At 33.1% G+C, this 19128-nt stretch overlaps 2 protein-coding genes across 9 annotated transcripts in view; one reads left to right on the top strand and one right to left on the bottom strand.

Moving 5' to 3' along the window:
• The window catches only part of LOC132741489 (cilia- and flagella-associated protein 251-like), a 66884-nt gene that overhangs the window by 31416 nt on the left and 16340 nt on the right, over positions 1-19128 (top strand). For all 8 annotated transcript variants that reach the window (XM_060729664.1, XM_060729665.1, XM_060729667.1 and 5 more), the window contains 3 exons: positions 2613-2683; positions 3001-3179; positions 5244-5373. In XM_060729664.1, the coding sequence (XP_060585647.1) occupies positions 2613-2683; positions 3001-3179; positions 5244-5373 (380 nt within the window). The remainder of the gene's footprint in view (positions 1-2612; positions 2684-3000; positions 3180-5243; positions 5374-19128) is intronic.
• Positions 10952-15824, bottom strand: LOC132741491 (uncharacterized). Its single transcript, XM_060729672.1, has 2 exons — positions 15457-15824; positions 10952-11977 (listed from the first exon to the last, which is right to left on the bottom strand). The coding sequence occupies exons 1-2, from the start codon at positions 15791-15793 to the stop codon at positions 11418-11420; spliced, it is 897 nt and encodes a 298-aa protein (XP_060585655.1). The 5' UTR covers positions 15794-15824; the 3' UTR covers positions 10952-11417.

Raw genomic sequence — 19128 nt, forward strand, 5'->3', positions numbered from 1 at the left:
GATTTTTATTACACTATTCATGCATCCATTGAGACTGAAACAAATACACAATTAATGGATCTCTCCCAATAAAAGTATCATGAGCTTTTATTTAAATAATATATGAACAGTGAAAGAAGTTTAGTCAAGTTGGAGACAGAAAGCTGTGGTAATATACTGTATTGTAACTTAAATAAAATGAGATTTCTACAATAGTAAAAGTTTGGGGAATATATAGTTTAGTGAAATGATGTTGATGATATAATACAGAGCCTTGAAATAATTTTGATTTTGACTGCGGTCACTATTTTTAACATTTTTGATATATACAGTAAATTACTAAAGTTTTATATAGCTTTCCTGTAGTAAAATTTAATAGACAAGTCCCTTAGTGAAATACTAATGTAATAACATTTAATTAGTCATATTAAGCTATGATTTAGCATGTAATCCATGCATATAATATATATAAGACTGGATGTACAACTACAAGTATTAAGTAAGTCATGAGACTTTTTGGATATCCTAGGAATATAATTATTCTATAAGGTTAATTGCCAGTAGAAAACAGGACACCAGACTTAAAAAAAAAATTGACAAGAAAAACAAAATCCTAATCTTCATCACATTTTTTCTTGGCCTTATTTTTGCTCCTCCTTCAGTTTAGCTGTTCTGTTGATGATAAAACCTTCAATGGGACCAAACTGATCTATTATAGGAAACTCAGATGGTTACATGAGCTCTTGACATTTAATATAACATCATCTAATTAACCATTGATCAGGCTAGAATTGCTTTGTCAAGTATTTTCAGGCAACATTCAGGTAAATATTCCTGCAACATCCAATTATAGCTCCTGTCCAAGAAGATGATCACTAAATCCAAAAATCTGTCAGTTTGATGTTTTAGAATTACTTGATACATAGTAACTATTCCAATGTGAAGGGCCGGCAAAATCTGATTTTGACTTACTTGTTCATTTTAATGTGAAGCATTTTTTACTTGTCCATATGATATTTACATAGATAATTCTTGAAAATTTTTACTTGTCCATAAAGGCTGTGGGACAACCTGGGCATTATAGACAATTGATTTGTCCACCCCTGATGTGTTGTTTTCATCTCACCAAAAACACAACATGCTCAACATGTGCTTATATGATCAACTAATGTGATCACTCTCAGTGTCCCTTGTTTGTCTCTCTTTACATTGCCAATCTGTCACTTTCACTGTCCACACTTCTTTTCAACAACATTTCTTTGCACTTGGCCAGTATAATGGAAACTTCATAGGGATATGTCCCTTGGTCGAACCTCCTTCAAAGTGTCCTACTCATTCCGTAAAATTTATTAAGATGAAATTCTTTATATAAATGAAAAGATTTTAAATAAAAAATTGACCAAGTTTAAACTAAAATTGTTAAAAAATCCTGTTTCATGTACTGAAGTAGTTAACTCAGCTGAGCTCATATTTGAGAGTGGTTCTGTGTTTTAGCGTTAATCGGGCTTCATTTTTCTGTCCAATAATTGACATAATTAGACTTATTCTCAAATTGTATTTGTTGTTGATTACATCATAATCTATCAGTAATGAGAAATGTGTTGTATTTATCATGGTATTAAATACATTCCTGAAATAGTGATTGCAACAGTCTCATTAATTTTTTATGGCATTTTACTTTTTTTCCCTCCCCATTTGAATGTTAAGTGAATAGAATTTTTTTTAAATCATTGTAATTTGTTATACATATTCTCTGATGCACAATTTTATACTGTGAAACATAAATATTGAAATTAACCAGACCATTTCTGTTGTTATAATTATAGAACTCCATTTCATTCTAGAATTGCATTGTTAAAATGCTACATTTCATTGTTATTCACAGTTAATCATATATTCTAAGCAGATTTTGTTTTTAGAATTCAATTGAATATTAATGAATGAGGTGTTATTACACTCCACAAAACCCTTGCGGAAAAATTAAATGGAGGGCTTATTTGCTTGAAAACATTTTAGCAGTTTTGGTGATGGTTTTAAACTCTAAGGCATTGGCTTGTCTTCTTAGCTATTTCTTGTATATAGAATATGCTTCCATGAAAGAAATTACAAAGTATCAGCACTGTCTATTCTATTTATAAACATAACTAGTTCTAATTAACTTCTTTCTTATATTACACCTGGGAATAAAGTTTGCTTTCTTTTTATGGTAGTGATAACATGGAAATGTCACTGTTTCTAAGCAACTATTGTAGATACTAAAAATTCTCCTAATTGAGGGATTACCACTGTTTGTTCCAAGAGGTTGAGAGATCAAATATCTCTTATATAAAATGGCTCACAGTAAATACAGCTGGGGTCTTATTTCTTTATTATTATAGACAATTTCTCTCAGATTGTCACTGTAATGAAATTACAGACTCAGCTCAGCAGTATTTGCACAGTGCCAAAAGTTATTAATCCTGGGACAGGATACATGTGAAATACACACCCTGGCAATGTTGAAACATACAGAAATTATGACTTGATATCATGCAATAATATTATGAAAAAGTCATATGGTCAAACAAAGTCATAAGTGGGTAAAGATCTTTTAAAAAGCTTAATTAATTTGTATGATTGTATTGTATTTACAGAGACTGGACATGACCCAGCTGTTCATGGTGCTAGACTTGAAGACAGGTTCTATAACAATGACTCCTTTAAGGTATGCATATTATATAGTATCAATTTGCAGTTGTTTATTTGTTAGTCAGTGCCTCATATTCTAAATGTTATTTTAACATTGCATCTTTTTTTTTCTGTATTTATAAAGAAATGACCATGCGATTTCCCAAAGATCAGGACTTCGATAAAATACTTTTGTTATACAATATATTTGGTTATGAAATATAAAAAGTAAGTTAAGCTTGCAGAAAAGGTTTGTTTTATCTAAATATCAGGATAGGATAAAATCAAACCATAAAAACAATTAAGTTATTGTCATATTGATGCTGAAATAACATTTATTCTATCTCTTTAAAGTCCCCATCAGTTGATGCCAATTCACCACAGCAACAGGAAGCTGCCCTCAAAATTCAAACAAATTACCGTAAACATGACGCAGAACAGAAAGTGGCTGCCATGAAAGAGGAAGAAGCTGCGGAGAAAATTCAGGCAGGTTTCCGTGGTTTCCAGGAACGCCAACAGTTTTCAGAATCAAAGTAAATATAGATCAGTTTAGCTTTTAAAAGCACAGCATTTTACTTTTAATTAATTTAAATTCTATTCAAAATTATTTGATGGAAAAAAGATGTTACATGAAAATTTTCTAAGATATTTTTGTAAGAATTTAGAGACAGCTCAGGAATTAAACAAAATCAGTCTGCAAAAGAAAACAATCTCCCTCCACCGCAAACACAGACAAAAGAAAAACTATCCCAAACTAATCCCTTCACCACCAAGGAAAAAAAAAAAGAAAGAAAAAGACATTTGTTTTTAGAATCGCAGAATCACAAAAAGCAACATTATTTGATAGTTACAAAGTCATAGATAATGCATGATTATCAATTCTACCACTGTTTGAGAGACAAGATTTTTACTGCTCTTTGGGAGACAATATTGTATCCATTTGCCTGGACCAGCATGTCTAACATTAGTCTGTAACTTTTTCCTCTTTAGTTTATCAAGAAACTGTTACAGATGATTTACCAAAAAGTTCCTAGGAATGTTTCTTCTTTATACAGTAAATTATGATATTAGACCTACTCATGAGGCATTACACTTATATTACAGAAATAATTGTCATATCTTTTCCAGTCATTCTATATATTTATAGTATTTTTCTTGTAACAGACAGTATCCATTATGGTAATGGGCTATCCCTTGCAATTACACTAATCTTACAGGCTATTTAGCATGCACTGAACATTGCTTTGTTCAGACACTTATTTCTTAAGCTGTCACATGATCAGTATTGTATTGGTGCATCGTGACATCAAGCCAACATCACAGGCCTTGACATTAACTTTTTTATTTGGTTGTCCTGTCGGGCAAGTACTTTTGAAAATTACTTGCCCTGACCCAAAGCTTGCTTGCCCTGACCTAAACCGGTAAAGAGTTGAAAACAACCCTACATTTATAAGTAAGGTTTGAGAAAAAGGGTTGGCAATCTTTGAAAATGGGGTTTATTTATTCTCTGATCATGCATGGGTTTCATTATAAGCCGTACAGGCTTATAATTTTAAGAAATTAAGACATTTTGTGACAAAATCATACTCATTTTTTCACTAAAATTGGTTGGAAATAGAAAGAAGGTTAAAAGGGGCTAAACAAGATTTTAAAATGTTTTCAGTAATTAAGTTACATGTATTTTGAAGAAAAAAAAGTTAAAAAAATGGTTATTGTGACAAAAAAAAAGTTTTGTGCATTTGATATATAAAAATCACTTAGATAAAGTACTTTCTTCATAAAAGAATTTTTATAAAGTTGTGGACAGAAACTTTGTAGGTTTTTTGTGTACCACGTCTTAAGTCGCGAAAATATGTGACAATTTCATTTACCGATTTTGTATTCTTTTTACTTTCTTAATTTACATCTTTTTTCCTTGTGGATATGACTCTGTAACACATTTGTAGATGAATTGTTATTATTTTCACAATTATCTACAGGAGAAACGTTTTTTCTTTGAGGATATACAATAAATTTTAGATTTTAACGGCAAAAATAAACAGCCAGAAATCGGCAAATGTTTAGACGGCTGTGATTTGAACTTTAACAGGGTTTGAACACCTTTAATAAGAAGAGGTGTTGACATAATTAATAATGCTAAACAACCGGATAGTATGTGTACATGTACAATTGCCCCTGCTGTGAGGTTCGTTATTTATCGTCTCCACAAATGTGATTCGTTCTAATTAAGTCTAATTAAGATTGAAAATGTAATTTGCAATGATTATTGGTCATAATATTGGAATTTAATATGTTTACTTATGATTTTTTTCACTTGCCCTGTCGGACAAGTTCTTTTGAAATTCACTTGCCCTGACCAAACTTTTCGTTGTCCCGGGCAGTCGGACAACCGTTAATGTTGAGCCCTGCATCAGGTCTACAGTCAAAGATTGGATTGAAAATGGAACAAAAGCAGTAAGACTAACTTAAGACTTTTGATCATAGTTAACAGCTCTAGTATGACACAAAGAAAATAAGACATTTGATTACGGCTCATGACTCGGATTTTTAAAACTTGCTTTACGTTTTGCAAATCTCACGAATATGAGTTATTTCAGAGGAGACAAGAAAGAGGAGGAGGAAGAAGTTGATATCGATCTAAATGACCCTGATGTGGAAAAAGCTGCAGTGAAAATACAGGCCGGATTTAAAGGATTTAAGGCCAGACAGGAAATTAAAGATCTCAAGGTCAGTGAAAGGTCATTTATTTATAGGTCAAAGGTTATAAGGTCAAAGGTTTATCAGCTTTTGTTTTTCAGGTTACACATGTTAGAAATACAGATTGCCTCAATCTGTCATTTTGTAGGTACAGATATTTTTTTGTATTTTTTATATTATCTTTTTTTAGGGATGTGTAACATATTTTGATAATATATAATATTTATTTATATATTGTATGTGTCAGTAGTGTATGTGTGCTGTGTGTGTGGTGTATAACAATTCCATGTGTTAATTTGTTTATCATATTACCCATTGTGTATATGTATACATATGCAGTTGTATAATAGTATATAATATTGTAAACAAATGAAGTACAAGCAGATGCAACATTGGTGTCACATAAGGTAAGTCATTGTATTGCAGGTATGTTTGTTTATTGTGGAATTTTCTTACTGTTTTTGTGACTTTATAAGAAATAAATTTTCGACTTAGGGGTCCACCCTAAGATGACATATCGTGTTTGAACTTTCAATGTGGCAATAAGCTCTTGTTTTAAAGGAAGTAGACATTAAGACTGATCAAGTTCTTCATCACTCTGTTGGTATTATATTTCTTGTTATGCATTTCTAGAAATCAGTTTGTTGTCAAGGGTTCGTAGTATTGCTTGTTTTGTCTCACAATGTTTAAATTGTCAGAGAATTTCAATTGCCAAAAATGGTCTTTTTAAGGACATTGATCTATTTTTTTTCTTTATGGTATTTCATCATTCTATGATAATACTTGGCATGTCTTGAGCTTTTGATTGGAGTGGTTTATCAAAAACAACAACAACAACAAAAAAAAGAAAAAAAAATAAGAAAAAAAATAATATCTACATTGTACTTAATTCTGAAAAACTGTCTTACTATTACTAAACTAGCATATGATTGGAAATTCTGTGTTGTGATTTGAAATTGACCAATGGTACATCAGGTTGTTCAGACTGGATTACAAAAAAAAAAGAAGAAAAAGTTAGTTTTCTTGCAGACTGTGTCCTAGTATTGTATAAGATTATATATCCAATATCTGTGTTACTGGTGTTTTTATTTCATGCAGACTTGGTTTCTGGTGTTGCTGTGTGTAATTAAATGTTATTGTAATTATTGAGTGTCTGTTTTATTCCCCAGTAATTTGATGAAATAGTTGATAGGAGACAGAAAAGATCGGAGACAATGATGTGCAACAAAATTGTGTCTCTAAAATTATTTCATTTAATTATTCATTCCAATAATGTACTGAGAATGCAAGTGTGGCAAAGTATTTTCGGTCTACATTGCAGCAGTCAACAAGAATAGTTATTTACTTGGCAAGACATCATTTATTAAGTTAAAATCAGAATGCCTTGTTATATCACCGGATGCATTTAATACTGTAAAATTTATCCAGGACAGACTTTGACAATATATGAAGTATTTTCATAACCTTTGGTTCTGATATATATTTAAACCCTAACAAATGGTATTTCTTTTTTGGTTTCATGACCTTTACTTATGTCTATGTTCTGTTTCACTTGTCAAAGTTAAATTAAGCATGATATGATTGATATACATGTAAGCCTCGTTGGTTTTTCTCCCTTTTCCCATTAGTCTGAAGCCAGCCTTGATGTTGTGCTAGCTGAAATTCATCATGAAAATGAGACAGAAATTGACATAGATTTAGAGGATCCTGATGTTGAAAAAGCAGCCGTTAAAATTCAGGCAAGCTTTAGAAGGCATTTATCTAAAGAAAAAAATTTAGGGGAGGAGCCAAAGAAAAAGGCGGAGTCTGTTGGAGATAAGGAGGGGACATCAGGTGCGGCTCCTAAGGGGAGTCAAGAAGAAGAGGAAGAAGTAGACATTGATTTAAATGATCCTGACGTGGCTGTAGCTGCTGAAAAAATTCAGGCAGGGTTTAAGAAACACATGATGAAGAAAAAGAAATAGATAATCTTAAGACAGTTTACTAACATGACAAAGGCTTTGAAATAGAACAATTTTAGGATAAATTGGACTATGTGAAAAAAGTGTGATTGTCTCCATTGTTGCTACTGGCAACAATGATATCACATGACATTGTTGTTTCATCTTTCATAGTTTACTTGTTCAACTTTCTTTTAGTTTTGATTTTTCTTTGTCAAAAATCACTCAAGAAGAACAAAGTTTTACATGAGTTCAGCAAAGTTTTGAATGTTTTTTGTCTTTTAAGTTATATTTTAAAGATTCCCAGTTGCTAAGGGGGCTTGCTTTATTACAACTTTGATACAAGTAGATTATCACAAAGGAATGAAAAGTTGTTTTTTTTACAATGAGAGATATAAAGTGAACAATATAGATTATATTTTCATTGACCTAAAATTCATTGATTATCTTCAATCAATCATATTTTTAAAATGTCAAATTGCTAGTTTGGTAGATTAAATGAATAATCAATTGCAAGGATATTAACAGAAAAATTGATCATTTATGTTGTTTAAGAACCAAACTGAGAATATTTTAAAGCAATGCAATTAAACAGGGAAGATAATAAATCAAACACATTAGGAGCCATAAAAATGTTGATTTGATGCAGCTTTAAGAATTATTTTTCATTTTTTAAAGACTTTTTTGCCTCCTTTGGAATCTGCTGTAGTAAATTTTGAAAACTGTAATAAACTAAATAAACATCAGAGAGCTTGTTCTCAATATTTGGTATTAATTCCTGATAAATTCAACGGAATCCATTCTACTGTCAATTTTTTCTTCCTTTTTTTTCTCTCCCACTCCTTTCCATTGAAGTAGATTATGGATTGTCATGAAAAGAAGCGATTTAAAAGCTTTTTTTTCTGTCATTCATCACTGTCATATTTGAACTATACAAATATTTCAGATTTTGAATTCAATTGTATAAGCCAAAAATTACAGTTTGTAATGACACTAGATGGAACCCTGAGAGAAATCCTTACAGTTTTATAGATACATTATATTATTGCTTACCCATATCCTTCTAAGTCTTCAAATGGACTTGTCCAGCTTTCATTTTTGGAACTGTCCATTATCAATTTTGGGGATATATCAAGTTGAAAAAATAAGTTAGTATGCCACCAGTATAGAGCCTGTTCAGACTGCATGGATGTGTTTGCAAACTAGCCAGGCTCTATACTGGTGGCAAAGGCTAATCATTTTCATTTCCAGAAAGTTGAAATGTAAAGAAATACTCTAATGAGCTAACAATAGTGTTATTATTTTTTTTTAAGTGATTATCATGTCCGTGCTCTGCCATGCGCCCTTTTCTATTTTTGTTTTGGGTCCTCCTGGACTCCTTACTGCTGGTTCTTGTTGCTGTGTCGTGTGGAGGTTCATTGAACGCCACATTTGCTTGTGTATCTTGTCTATCATTTTTAGCTCGACTATACGAAGTATATGGAGAGCTGTCCTACTCGCCCCGGCGTCGGCGTCCACGTCCGTGTCCAGATTTCAGATTAAAGTTTTGGTGCAGTAAAATATTTTTCACTTTAACTTTGTCATTTCTTAAGGTATCAACTTCAAACTTCAAATATATGTTCCTTATCATCAATCACATCTTATGAAACAAGGTTCATAACTCTAGCACCAATATTTTCAGATTTATCTCCCCTTGAACTTAGAATTTTCCTTAAAAAATACTAATTTTTACTGTTACTTTGTCATTTCTTAAGGTATCAACTTCAAACTTCAAATATATGTTCCTTATCATCAATCACATCTTATGAAACAAGGTTCATAACTCTAGCACCAATATTTTCAGATTTATCTCCCCTTGAACTTAGAATTTTCCTTAAAAATTTCTAATTTTTACTGTTACTTCTTTATTTCTTAAGGGATCAACCTCATACTTCAAATATATGTACCTTATCATCATCCACATCTTATGTGACAAGGTTTATAACTCTAGCACCAATATTGCAAGAATTATCTCCTCATCAACTTAGATTATTTTACTAGAAAAATGTTATTTTTTAGTTTTAAAGGTATCTACCTCAAACTTCAAATACTTATTCCTTATAATCAATTATATTTTGTGTGACAATGTTCATAACTCTTGAAGTAATTTTTACAGATTTATTTCTCTTTGAACTTAGGATTTTCTTTAAGAAATATTATATAACTTTGTTACTTTTTAATTATCTACTTCAAACTTCAAATATATACTTTTTGTCATTACATACATGTTGTGTGACAAGGTTCATAACTCTAGCGTGACTATTTCTAGAATTATTTCCCTTGATCTTGGAATTTATTTAACAAATGTTATTTCTTTACTATAACTTAATACATTATTATACATAATTGATTTTTCTTTCATAGTTTTGTCCTCCTTACTGCGTCCAGTATTTCATTAGTCGAGCTTGGCTGTCTCCTGTAACAGCTCTTGTTTTATATATTGAGACCAATAGATTCTTTGCTGAATGTCATTTTTAGCTCAACTTTTTGAAGAATAGGGAGAGCTATTGTAACCATTATCTCCAAACTACTGACGGGGAATGGGTTGAAACTCCACAGCATAATAGGAGCTCACAAGGCAAATCCCATATCTCTAACATGGACTTTGACAGAATACATGTAATATGGCCTTTTTTGAACTTAAAAAATTCTACATTATTATAATTATCCAGGCTCTTGTTTAACTATCAAGCACTGAGAATAGTCCAGCACACTGTCCTACTGACAACTCTTGTTAATTTGATGTTTATTTTTAAAGCTAATTAGATCCAAGTTAAAATGGCAATAATTAAAAATTGTATGAATAAATAAATTTTTATCATTTCAAAAACCTTTGCGGAATTTTCGTTCTGTACAAAATATGCATGAGCCATAATATTATTTGAGAAAGAAATAATCTTAAATTCAAATTAAAACAACAACCAGGAAGTAATTAAAGGTTAAAATTGCTCATTTCCTCAAAATGAATTAATTTACTATGGTTATGGCAAAATTAGACTTTGTAGTTTTTGACTCATACAATTCTAAAAAAATACAATTAATTCAAATTTATTGGCTGACTAGAAATTTGCTATTTAATTCAAATAGGAATCAAAACCAATTTTGAATGTGAATTAGTTTTGTTTTATATGTTTAAATGTTTCTAATACCAATAATCTAGCTTAGAAATTTTAGAACTTTTTAGAAGTTTTAATCAGTGGAATGAAAAAAAATTATTTTACAATCTCAATTTCCTTCTTTGAGGCTAAATTTTCAAAAGAGAATTAAAGAAAATAAAGTTTGCTAGGGTTTTTCCTTAAAAAAAAAATTGAACTTGAACTAATGGACTTCCTTAATATCATTTTTTTCTAAAGAAATTGAAAATTAAAAAAACTACAATTATTTTAATAATTGAAATAAAATAAAACGACTATGAGTAACAATTTCATATTTAATTTTGTTATATGTATATGACTCATACATGAACGCTTCAACAATGTTATTGCAAACAATAAAGCAATATCGCACTAAATACAATTCAAGGTTGGATTGTTTTGGCCGCTCAAATTTGACAGGGTATCCCGTGTCTAAATAATTCGACCGAGAGGAGATCAGACGTGCTTTATATTACACATTTACTTTTTGCTAAAGTCCAAATACATACAAAAACATGCAAACAGTATCATACAAACGCAACGCAACGCAAACGCAAAACACAGTGTTCAACAGTCCAAAAGATTACCGCAAATGACATCAAATTGAAGATTCCATTCATCGCTGGGAACCCAAGCGTATAAATAGAACCCACAACTGACGCCATTGTACGGCAACGCCATACACTGCAACGCAAAAAACAGGAATTGCCAAGTACTACGGGCAAAACCAAATAACGCAAACTGCAGTCCAAACACATGGACAAACTGTATGATACTTCCAAAATTAATTTCCTGATTATAGGTCGGCCTACCCTGACGGGTATTCCGTCACGAGCAGTAGAACCATACACAGGGTTTTAAGTTAAAATGCCAACAAAACAGAATACAATGTCTGATCTCCTCTCGATCGGAAGAATTTTACGCCACAATAAATTTATCAAAAAATTTATCCCCCAAATTCTTATTGGGAGACTGGTACATTTTTTATGATAGAATCTTTGAAGTAATCTAGGAGGAATTCCAAACCAATATCATTGAGATGAACCCCGTCTGCCCGAAAAAATGCAGTTTTAGCATCAATGTCTGGCTTAATTGTGTCACTTTTACCCGATGAATGAACTAATTGACGGCCTAACCTGTTAACTCGTTTGCGTTTATTTTCCATAGCAACCCAACCCCCCGTGGCATTATGCCAGGTCTGCCTCTGTAATATATCTACCCAAATTAGTACCGTTGTAGGGAAAGCTTCACGTAAGTAAAAAATTTCATCCCGAATAACATCTTTCAAATTTAAAATCGGTAAATCTGCCAAATCATTACCTCCTAAATGAACAATAATAATGGATGGAGGTGAAGAAAATAACACCTGTGATTCAATAGAGTGAGGGAAAGACTGCCAACGTAGGCCTCGAATACCCCACCAGGCTATTGTTAAATCTTTCAATCTCAAATTAGGCTTTCCTGTATTCTTTGCCTGCTGTCCGGCCCAGAACGGGATCGAGTCACCCAGGACCCAAACATCTAAATATAAATAAAAGATTACACAGCGTAAGATAGTGATTGAGAAGAATCAACATTTAAGGACGAATATAAAGTCGAAACGCTTGAGATGTCCACCTTCCCAGTTTCATTATTACTGATGAAGGGTAACCTTTGGTAGCTAAGTCTGTGGCTCTGCCTATTCTAAAGCTATGGGAGGTGACATGTGCGTCAGACAAATTAGACTGATTGACACACTTAGTTAGTACTGCCGAGAACTGCGTTCTAGTTACCAGCGAACCATCAGCGTGACAAAATAGAGGGCCTTTTGAACGAGGCCTGATTGACACAAATTCAAATAGAGCGTTAACAGGGCATAAATGACCAGTTTCTCTATGTATTTTCAGAAGAACAGGAGTCCCTCTTTGATTTGTTTTAAAATGACGCAATTTAATAACTGCATATTCTTTTTGACCTACAAATGTCAAATCTGATAAACTGAGCACATTTTCAGCTTGCATGCCGGATGACGTAACCAATTCGCTGACCCGAAACAAACCATAATAGGCCAAGGTAAAAAGTGACTCGAATAACTTGTTTATTGTAAATATTATAACACACGCTCGGTAGTGAATCACACACCGAAACCAAAGTGCGTATTGTTAATGGTGCCCGACAATCGTTAGTTATACGATTTCTGCGACAGCCTTCTAATAATTTGTTGACCATAAAAACATTATTTATGTCATAAAAACCATATAATTTATGGTAATAATTCAGGCCAGCGATATAAGTTGTAATAGTTTTTGGCGAATGGCCTTTCTCAAAACAAAATGCCATAAACAAAATCACGTGATTAATTGGAATAGGCCATTGACTTAGCATTTTGAATGATAGTCTAAATTTCTCGAACATATTGACGCTAGTTCGGTAAGTTGATAAAGAGTTTGATGCTAGTCCCGATTGTAGCAGTTGTACAACTCTAGACTGAATGCGTTCCATAGAAACTCTGGAACCTGGCAAGGGGTGAGGTCTGCTTCCGGTGCCAACTCCCTGAATCGAGATAGCTGAAACCGAGACAAAGCATCACAAATATCATTTTGACAGCCAGGGAGATGACTAGCCTTAATTAAAATGTTGAGTCTTAAACAGCGTAATGCTAAAATTCTGACAAGACACATGACTGCCTCTGATTTTGACGTTAACTTATTGAGTATATGTACAACTGCAATATTATCACAATTAAATTTTATTTTTCTGTTCACTAATTCCTCGCCCCAAATGAATAATGCGACTAAAATGGGAAAGAGTTCTAGAACAGTAATATCCGTGGTGATACCTAATTCATGCCACCACGTTGGCCATCTTGCATTGCACCAATGACCCTTGAAGTAAAGACCAAAACCTAAACCTATACCCCCGGCACTATCTGAAAATAACTGCACATCCTCATTTGAGACCCAAAATCTGTCATGAAAAACGGAAATACCGTTAAATGATTCTAAGAAAACTAGCCACATAGACAAATCCAATTTTATTTCTTTTTTTATTCTAATTCGATGATGAGATTTAGTAAGCCCACATATTGAATTGATTAAGCGGCGAATAAATGGTCGACCAATAGCTATTGCACGACAGCAAAAATTTAAAGATCCAATTAAAGATTGTATCTCTTTTAATGTTGACTTTTTATGAGATAAGATATTCTTTATTTTTCCAACAACCTCGGTTATTTTAGTCGTGGGTATCCTCACAACCATTTTGTTTGAATCTAACTCGAGGCCGAGGAAAACGAGGCTCTCCGTGGGCCCCTCGGTCTTATCTTCGGCTAGGGGTACCCCTAACTCCGACATTGTTCCTCTAAATATTTGTAATGCCCTATTGCAAGAGTCCATCGACGTATCACCTCCCAAAAAATCATCTAAATAGTGAATTAATTTGCCTGATTCAAAATTAAATGTAATGCAAAATTCTAAGAATCTTGAAAATCTTTCGAAGGTTATACAGCTTACAGATGCTCCAAACGGAAGTGCCTTATCGAAATAAAACTTATCATTATAACGAAAACCAAGCAACTCAAAATCTGAAGGTTTAATAGGGATCAGACGGTAAGCACTTTTAATATCGGATTTAAATAGTTTGCAGTGCTGACCTAGATCTTGAATCATTTTGATTGCCTGATCGAAACTGGTGTATTGAACCGTGCACAAGGCCGGATCAATATAATCATTGATTGATTCGCCCGGCGGATATGACAGATGATGAATCATTCTGAACTCCCCGGGGGTTTTCTTCGGGACCAGACCAATCGGGGATACAATTAAGTTTGGTAGTGGACGCTCATTGAATGGTCCAGCTACCCGGCCAGCTATAATTTCTTTATTAATTTGACTGTTAATTATTTCCGGATTTAACAGAGTAGAACGCAGATTATTGGAATCACGTGCAACACGGGGACCGGAATACTGTAGTGGAAAGCCATTCTTAAAACCATCATATAAAAACTCTGCTTCAATTTTATTATAAAATTGTAAATAATATTGCATGGCCGAAAGTTTAATTGGTGATTTCGCAATATTATGAATATCTGGATTTGACTGTTTTTCTGATGTACAACAATGATTAATCGATTTACTTGTTTGACTGCCCTCTATTGTAACCTCTCCCTTTTGAATGGGACTGAGACCCCCTTCCTCGAAAATTACGTTGAAAAGCTGGTGTACGGCTTTTCTGTGTATAACCAACTGAATTTGAAGAGAAACAGTTTATCTCAGGATGGGGCGCATTACACTTTGCGCATAAGTGGGGAAATTTGCAATTTTGCCACGTGCATCTACCATAATTAAAATCAAGACACGTGTACTTAAATTTTGAAACTTTTTGGGCTTGATCTGGCTGTCTAACTTGCATACACCGCCACCATAGGTCATTGTTGATTTTAGACCATGGTGAAGGTGTAATAGCCTGGCGTAAGCGAAACTGCTCATCATAAGTTTTCCAAGCTAACCCGCCTTGTCGCATAGCGCATTCTCTTATATTGTACATATAATGTAGCAGTTCATAAACTTTGTCTGAATGATTTGACAGGTATATGGAGGCATATATGATGAATGCATTTGTCCATTTTTCGATATCATAAATCTGATCTTTACACTCCTTTGGAGCCGAAACAAATTGTAACTCGGAATTAACCGTAACAATACCGCCCCTAAAAAATTCGGATAGCTCAATTGCACCCTTAAGCAACAACGCAAAATTAACGTACTCGCCTCTACAGATTTGCTGTTTGAGAACTGTAGGGATATGAGCCGCTAAGTCATCGTCTGCTAGGCGAACAGACGGTGCTGAGCATACATTAGCTGGTGAAACATTTGTCAGCGGCCTAGAATGAACATTTGCATTATTACTGGTTGTGTCGGACCCCAGAAAATGATCATTATTTACACGTGTTGGTAAATCTTTATTTGAAATAATACCCGATGCACTCAAAATTCGCTCGAAGTCGATAACATTGGACTTACCCGCTTCAGTCTCTAGAAGCCTGACATCCACCATGTCGTCCAATTCGTCGGCTTGGCGCTTCTGACCCCTCGGTTGTCTGGCATCGACGCGCGGGTTATCCTGCACGTGCTCTTGACTCTGCTGGGGCTGGGCGCTACCACAATCATCAACTGCTCTACCTGCACGACGTGGAGTTGAATTTTGTTGACATTCGACGGTCCCTCGTGCATTTCTCTGCAAACGACGCTCCCCTAGAGGAATTTCAGGTACTGAAGCTGCCTGTCCTCTCTCGCTGCGTCGCATGGCCATTTCTCTTCTCGAAGGTTGAATCCTTCGGCGTGTACGACCTCGTGGCATGGCAAATAAATTTCAGCTTACTCTAATTGAGTGTGTTATTGCTTCGTCGTCAAACAAAAACTGAGAAGGTTGCACGAGAAATTCGAGCTTTTATATTATTAACAGCTAACTCTTTAAACCCGGCCCTATATAGAAATGATAAGATAAACACGGTAACCAGTGTAATGTAAACAATCTATAGATAATGACCGAGGTTTGCCGATTGCCACGTAATGATAGCTTTACACATGGTAGCAGACGATTATTTCTCTAAAATAAATGGGATTATTTTAATTCTAAAATAATCTTTATTATTTTTCAATAAAATCTCCTACTTTTGTTAGTCTCAGCGGTCAGTATTTTGCAAAGTGTGACCATTGTATATATAACATAAAGCCCTAAAGCGCACAATTTTTTTGCTATTTCTACTGTCAGCCTAATATTTCAAACTAGACAAAGACAGTATCAATTTAAGATTGTGACGGTATTTTGTTCATCTAACCAAACAAAACCTTGATATCTGCTCTATGTTTTTATTATTGTTAATCACATAAGCATCATGTTTGAAGCCAGCAAAGAAAGGAAATCAATTGATAATCTGATATAGGATAAATATTGCCGTTAAGAATTGCTCTATAGTAAGCCAATATTAGCAGTGCCGTATATGATTGTAGCCGTATAGTGCCAGTACCGCACTTATTTATAGATCATGATCAATACCTAGTAGACATCTTTCGTTGTTAAAGTTGTAGCTAGGGAAATTATTGTAGTCTTTTATTCTTTTTATCGGAGCTACTACATGTAATTGGCAAAAAAAGTTACGATGCCAATTTTTTTTTTATTTGGGACGAACATAAAAAATGTGATTCCCGAAAAATAAGGTTTTCTAATAAAGCGAAAGATGGCTTAAGCATAGGAACTCGAGAACGGGACCGCAGATTGCGGCGTATATTTTCGATCTTGTAACGGTTTTTAAATACATTTCTGCTACATCTAAATATCTTTTAGTATTATCCGAGTGTATGGACTCAAAAAATATATTATCAGTTGAACCCAATCTGTCTCTTTTAAAATTGGTCAAATTTTACGGTATTATAAAAAAAGACAAGGAGTGACATCCGCCATTTGCCGCAACGTTTTCGGCATGAGTTTTTCCCCTTTGGCTACAATTGATTACTATTTTTTCAGAATTTTGTTCCCGTTATTTTTGTCAACTATCAGGTATCGTCCGGATATAACGTTAACGGTTTATTGTTTACACGTGTTGACATGTATAGGCGGCATTATAACGGGCGTATTCGTGTATTGATTTGTTAAAATGGAGAAAACAGACACTTTAGTAATATGGTCCAACTGATTTTGTCTAACTGAAAAAAGGAATATTTAAACATGATCCATAGATAAATATTTTAGGCACTCATCTCGTATTCATTACTAGAAAAATTAAAACAAAAATCAAGCATATCAAGGGGGGTAACTTACGCCGAACGTTGCGGCAAATGGCGGATGTCTCTCCTTTTCTTTTTTCAATATACCGTATATTTGACTGATTTTTAAATTAGCAGATTATATTTAATTGAGATTAGATAATTACAGACCACCCGCTCGCATAATATGAAAAGATATTCAAAGGTCGGAAAAACAATATGTAAAGCCGGTACGGATTCGGATTTATGCGCCGCAATATGCGGTCCTGTTCCAGAGTTCCTATGGGCTTAAGATGATGATAAAGTTATGACATTGTTTATAGATGACATTGTAAGATGGTTTATAAATGACATCTGAAGAAAAAGTTCTGTTTGCTGTAAAATTTGCAAGTAAAAACGTCTTTTGGTTGTAATTTTTCAAGTACAGTATAATACATGTATAAGACAAAAAACCTCTATTAAAATATTAATTTCTTAGACCATTAAAATGGAAGACTTGCTCTGAATTTTATGTTTTATGTTTAATAGGATTTTCAATATCAAAAAAAGCTATTAGAATAATATGTACAAGTCTGGTCAAAATCAGCATTGTTGTTAAAGCAGGTCTGATTTATACCACAGTGGCACATTGCAGACAAATCACTTTGCCAACAGCATTCTATAGTTTTATAAGTGTTATTCAAAACAGTTTTCCTCAAACATCAAGATAATCACTTTGAATTTGTTACTGTTTATTATTGAAAATTTAACGTTTATTTCATGCTTGCCATGAAGATTTTATGACTTTTGAAGCACAGTTTTTGAAAACATTGTTTTACTAAATATGTTTGTAAAGTTTCTTTTTTTCTGATTGCAGCAGATTTTTATCATTGTTGGTTGATCATCTTTAATCATTTTTGTTTTGTTGTTGTTAAGATTTACTTGTTTGTTTACTATGATTTTTTTCTTTGGATTGTTTAATTTCTTTCATCGTTTTTGATTCCCTTTGCCATAATTGTTGGTTTTCTTTGAAATATTAAATATTGTATTTTTCTTTTTTATTTCTTGATTTTCCTTGACTTTTTTGCCTTGACTTTGTTTCATATCTTTGACTTGTTTTTTTCTTTGAAAATGTTGATTTTCTTTGAACATTTTTGGTTTTCCTTGACTTGTTTGTCATAACTTCTTTCATTTCTTTGACTTGTTGCTTTTGTTTGATTTGTTGGTTTTCCGAAACTTGTTGGTTTTCCTTGATTTGTTTGATATCTTGGACTTGATGGTATTGTTTGAAAATGTTGGTTTTCTTTGACTTGTTCAAATGTTCTTTGGCTTGTGGGTTTTCTTTGAAATCGTTGGTTTTTAAGGCATTAATGAAATTTTACTTTTGTTTATTGTTTATAATGTTTCTGAAGTTATAGTTGAAAATGCCACAGTTTAAGTCAAGTTGTTTCCTTTAACAGACTCTTTATGATGTGACATTTTCAGGAAAGATTACATCTATCATTTATAATGGAATTATAGATAGTAACAAATTGTTCCTCGTTGTCTGTTAAAAAAAGAGAATATTCAAACATCTGAATAAATGGCCATCCCATTATCACTAGGTATATAGATAGTGTGTCTATAACACTTTCTTACATTCCTGTTTTTCCAATAGAACAACACATGAATTAATTCCTGTGAAGTTTTGGTTGAAGACAATAATGTATTTAGAAACGGTATTTAAAAATGTTCAACTACATTTTCTGGCTTTGCATTAATTCTAGAAAAGAAGTTGGTGGTTAATTTTAAAAATATCAGGTTTGCACAAGCATTGACTGAACTGCTTGTTTTCTATATTGCTACATATGAATAAATGAAATTCTCAGAAAATGCAAGGAAAGAAACCCGACCATTGGGATTAAATTAAGTGAATATAATGTTAGAAGTAATCTTAACTGGGAAAGTCAC

The sequence above is a fragment of the Ruditapes philippinarum genome, unplaced genomic scaffold (assembly GCF_026571515.1).
Source record: "Ruditapes philippinarum isolate M1 unplaced genomic scaffold, ASM2657151v2 ctg45_1_1_1_1, whole genome shotgun sequence".
NCBI classification, from domain to species: domain Eukaryota; kingdom Metazoa; phylum Mollusca; class Bivalvia; order Venerida; family Veneridae; genus Ruditapes; species Ruditapes philippinarum.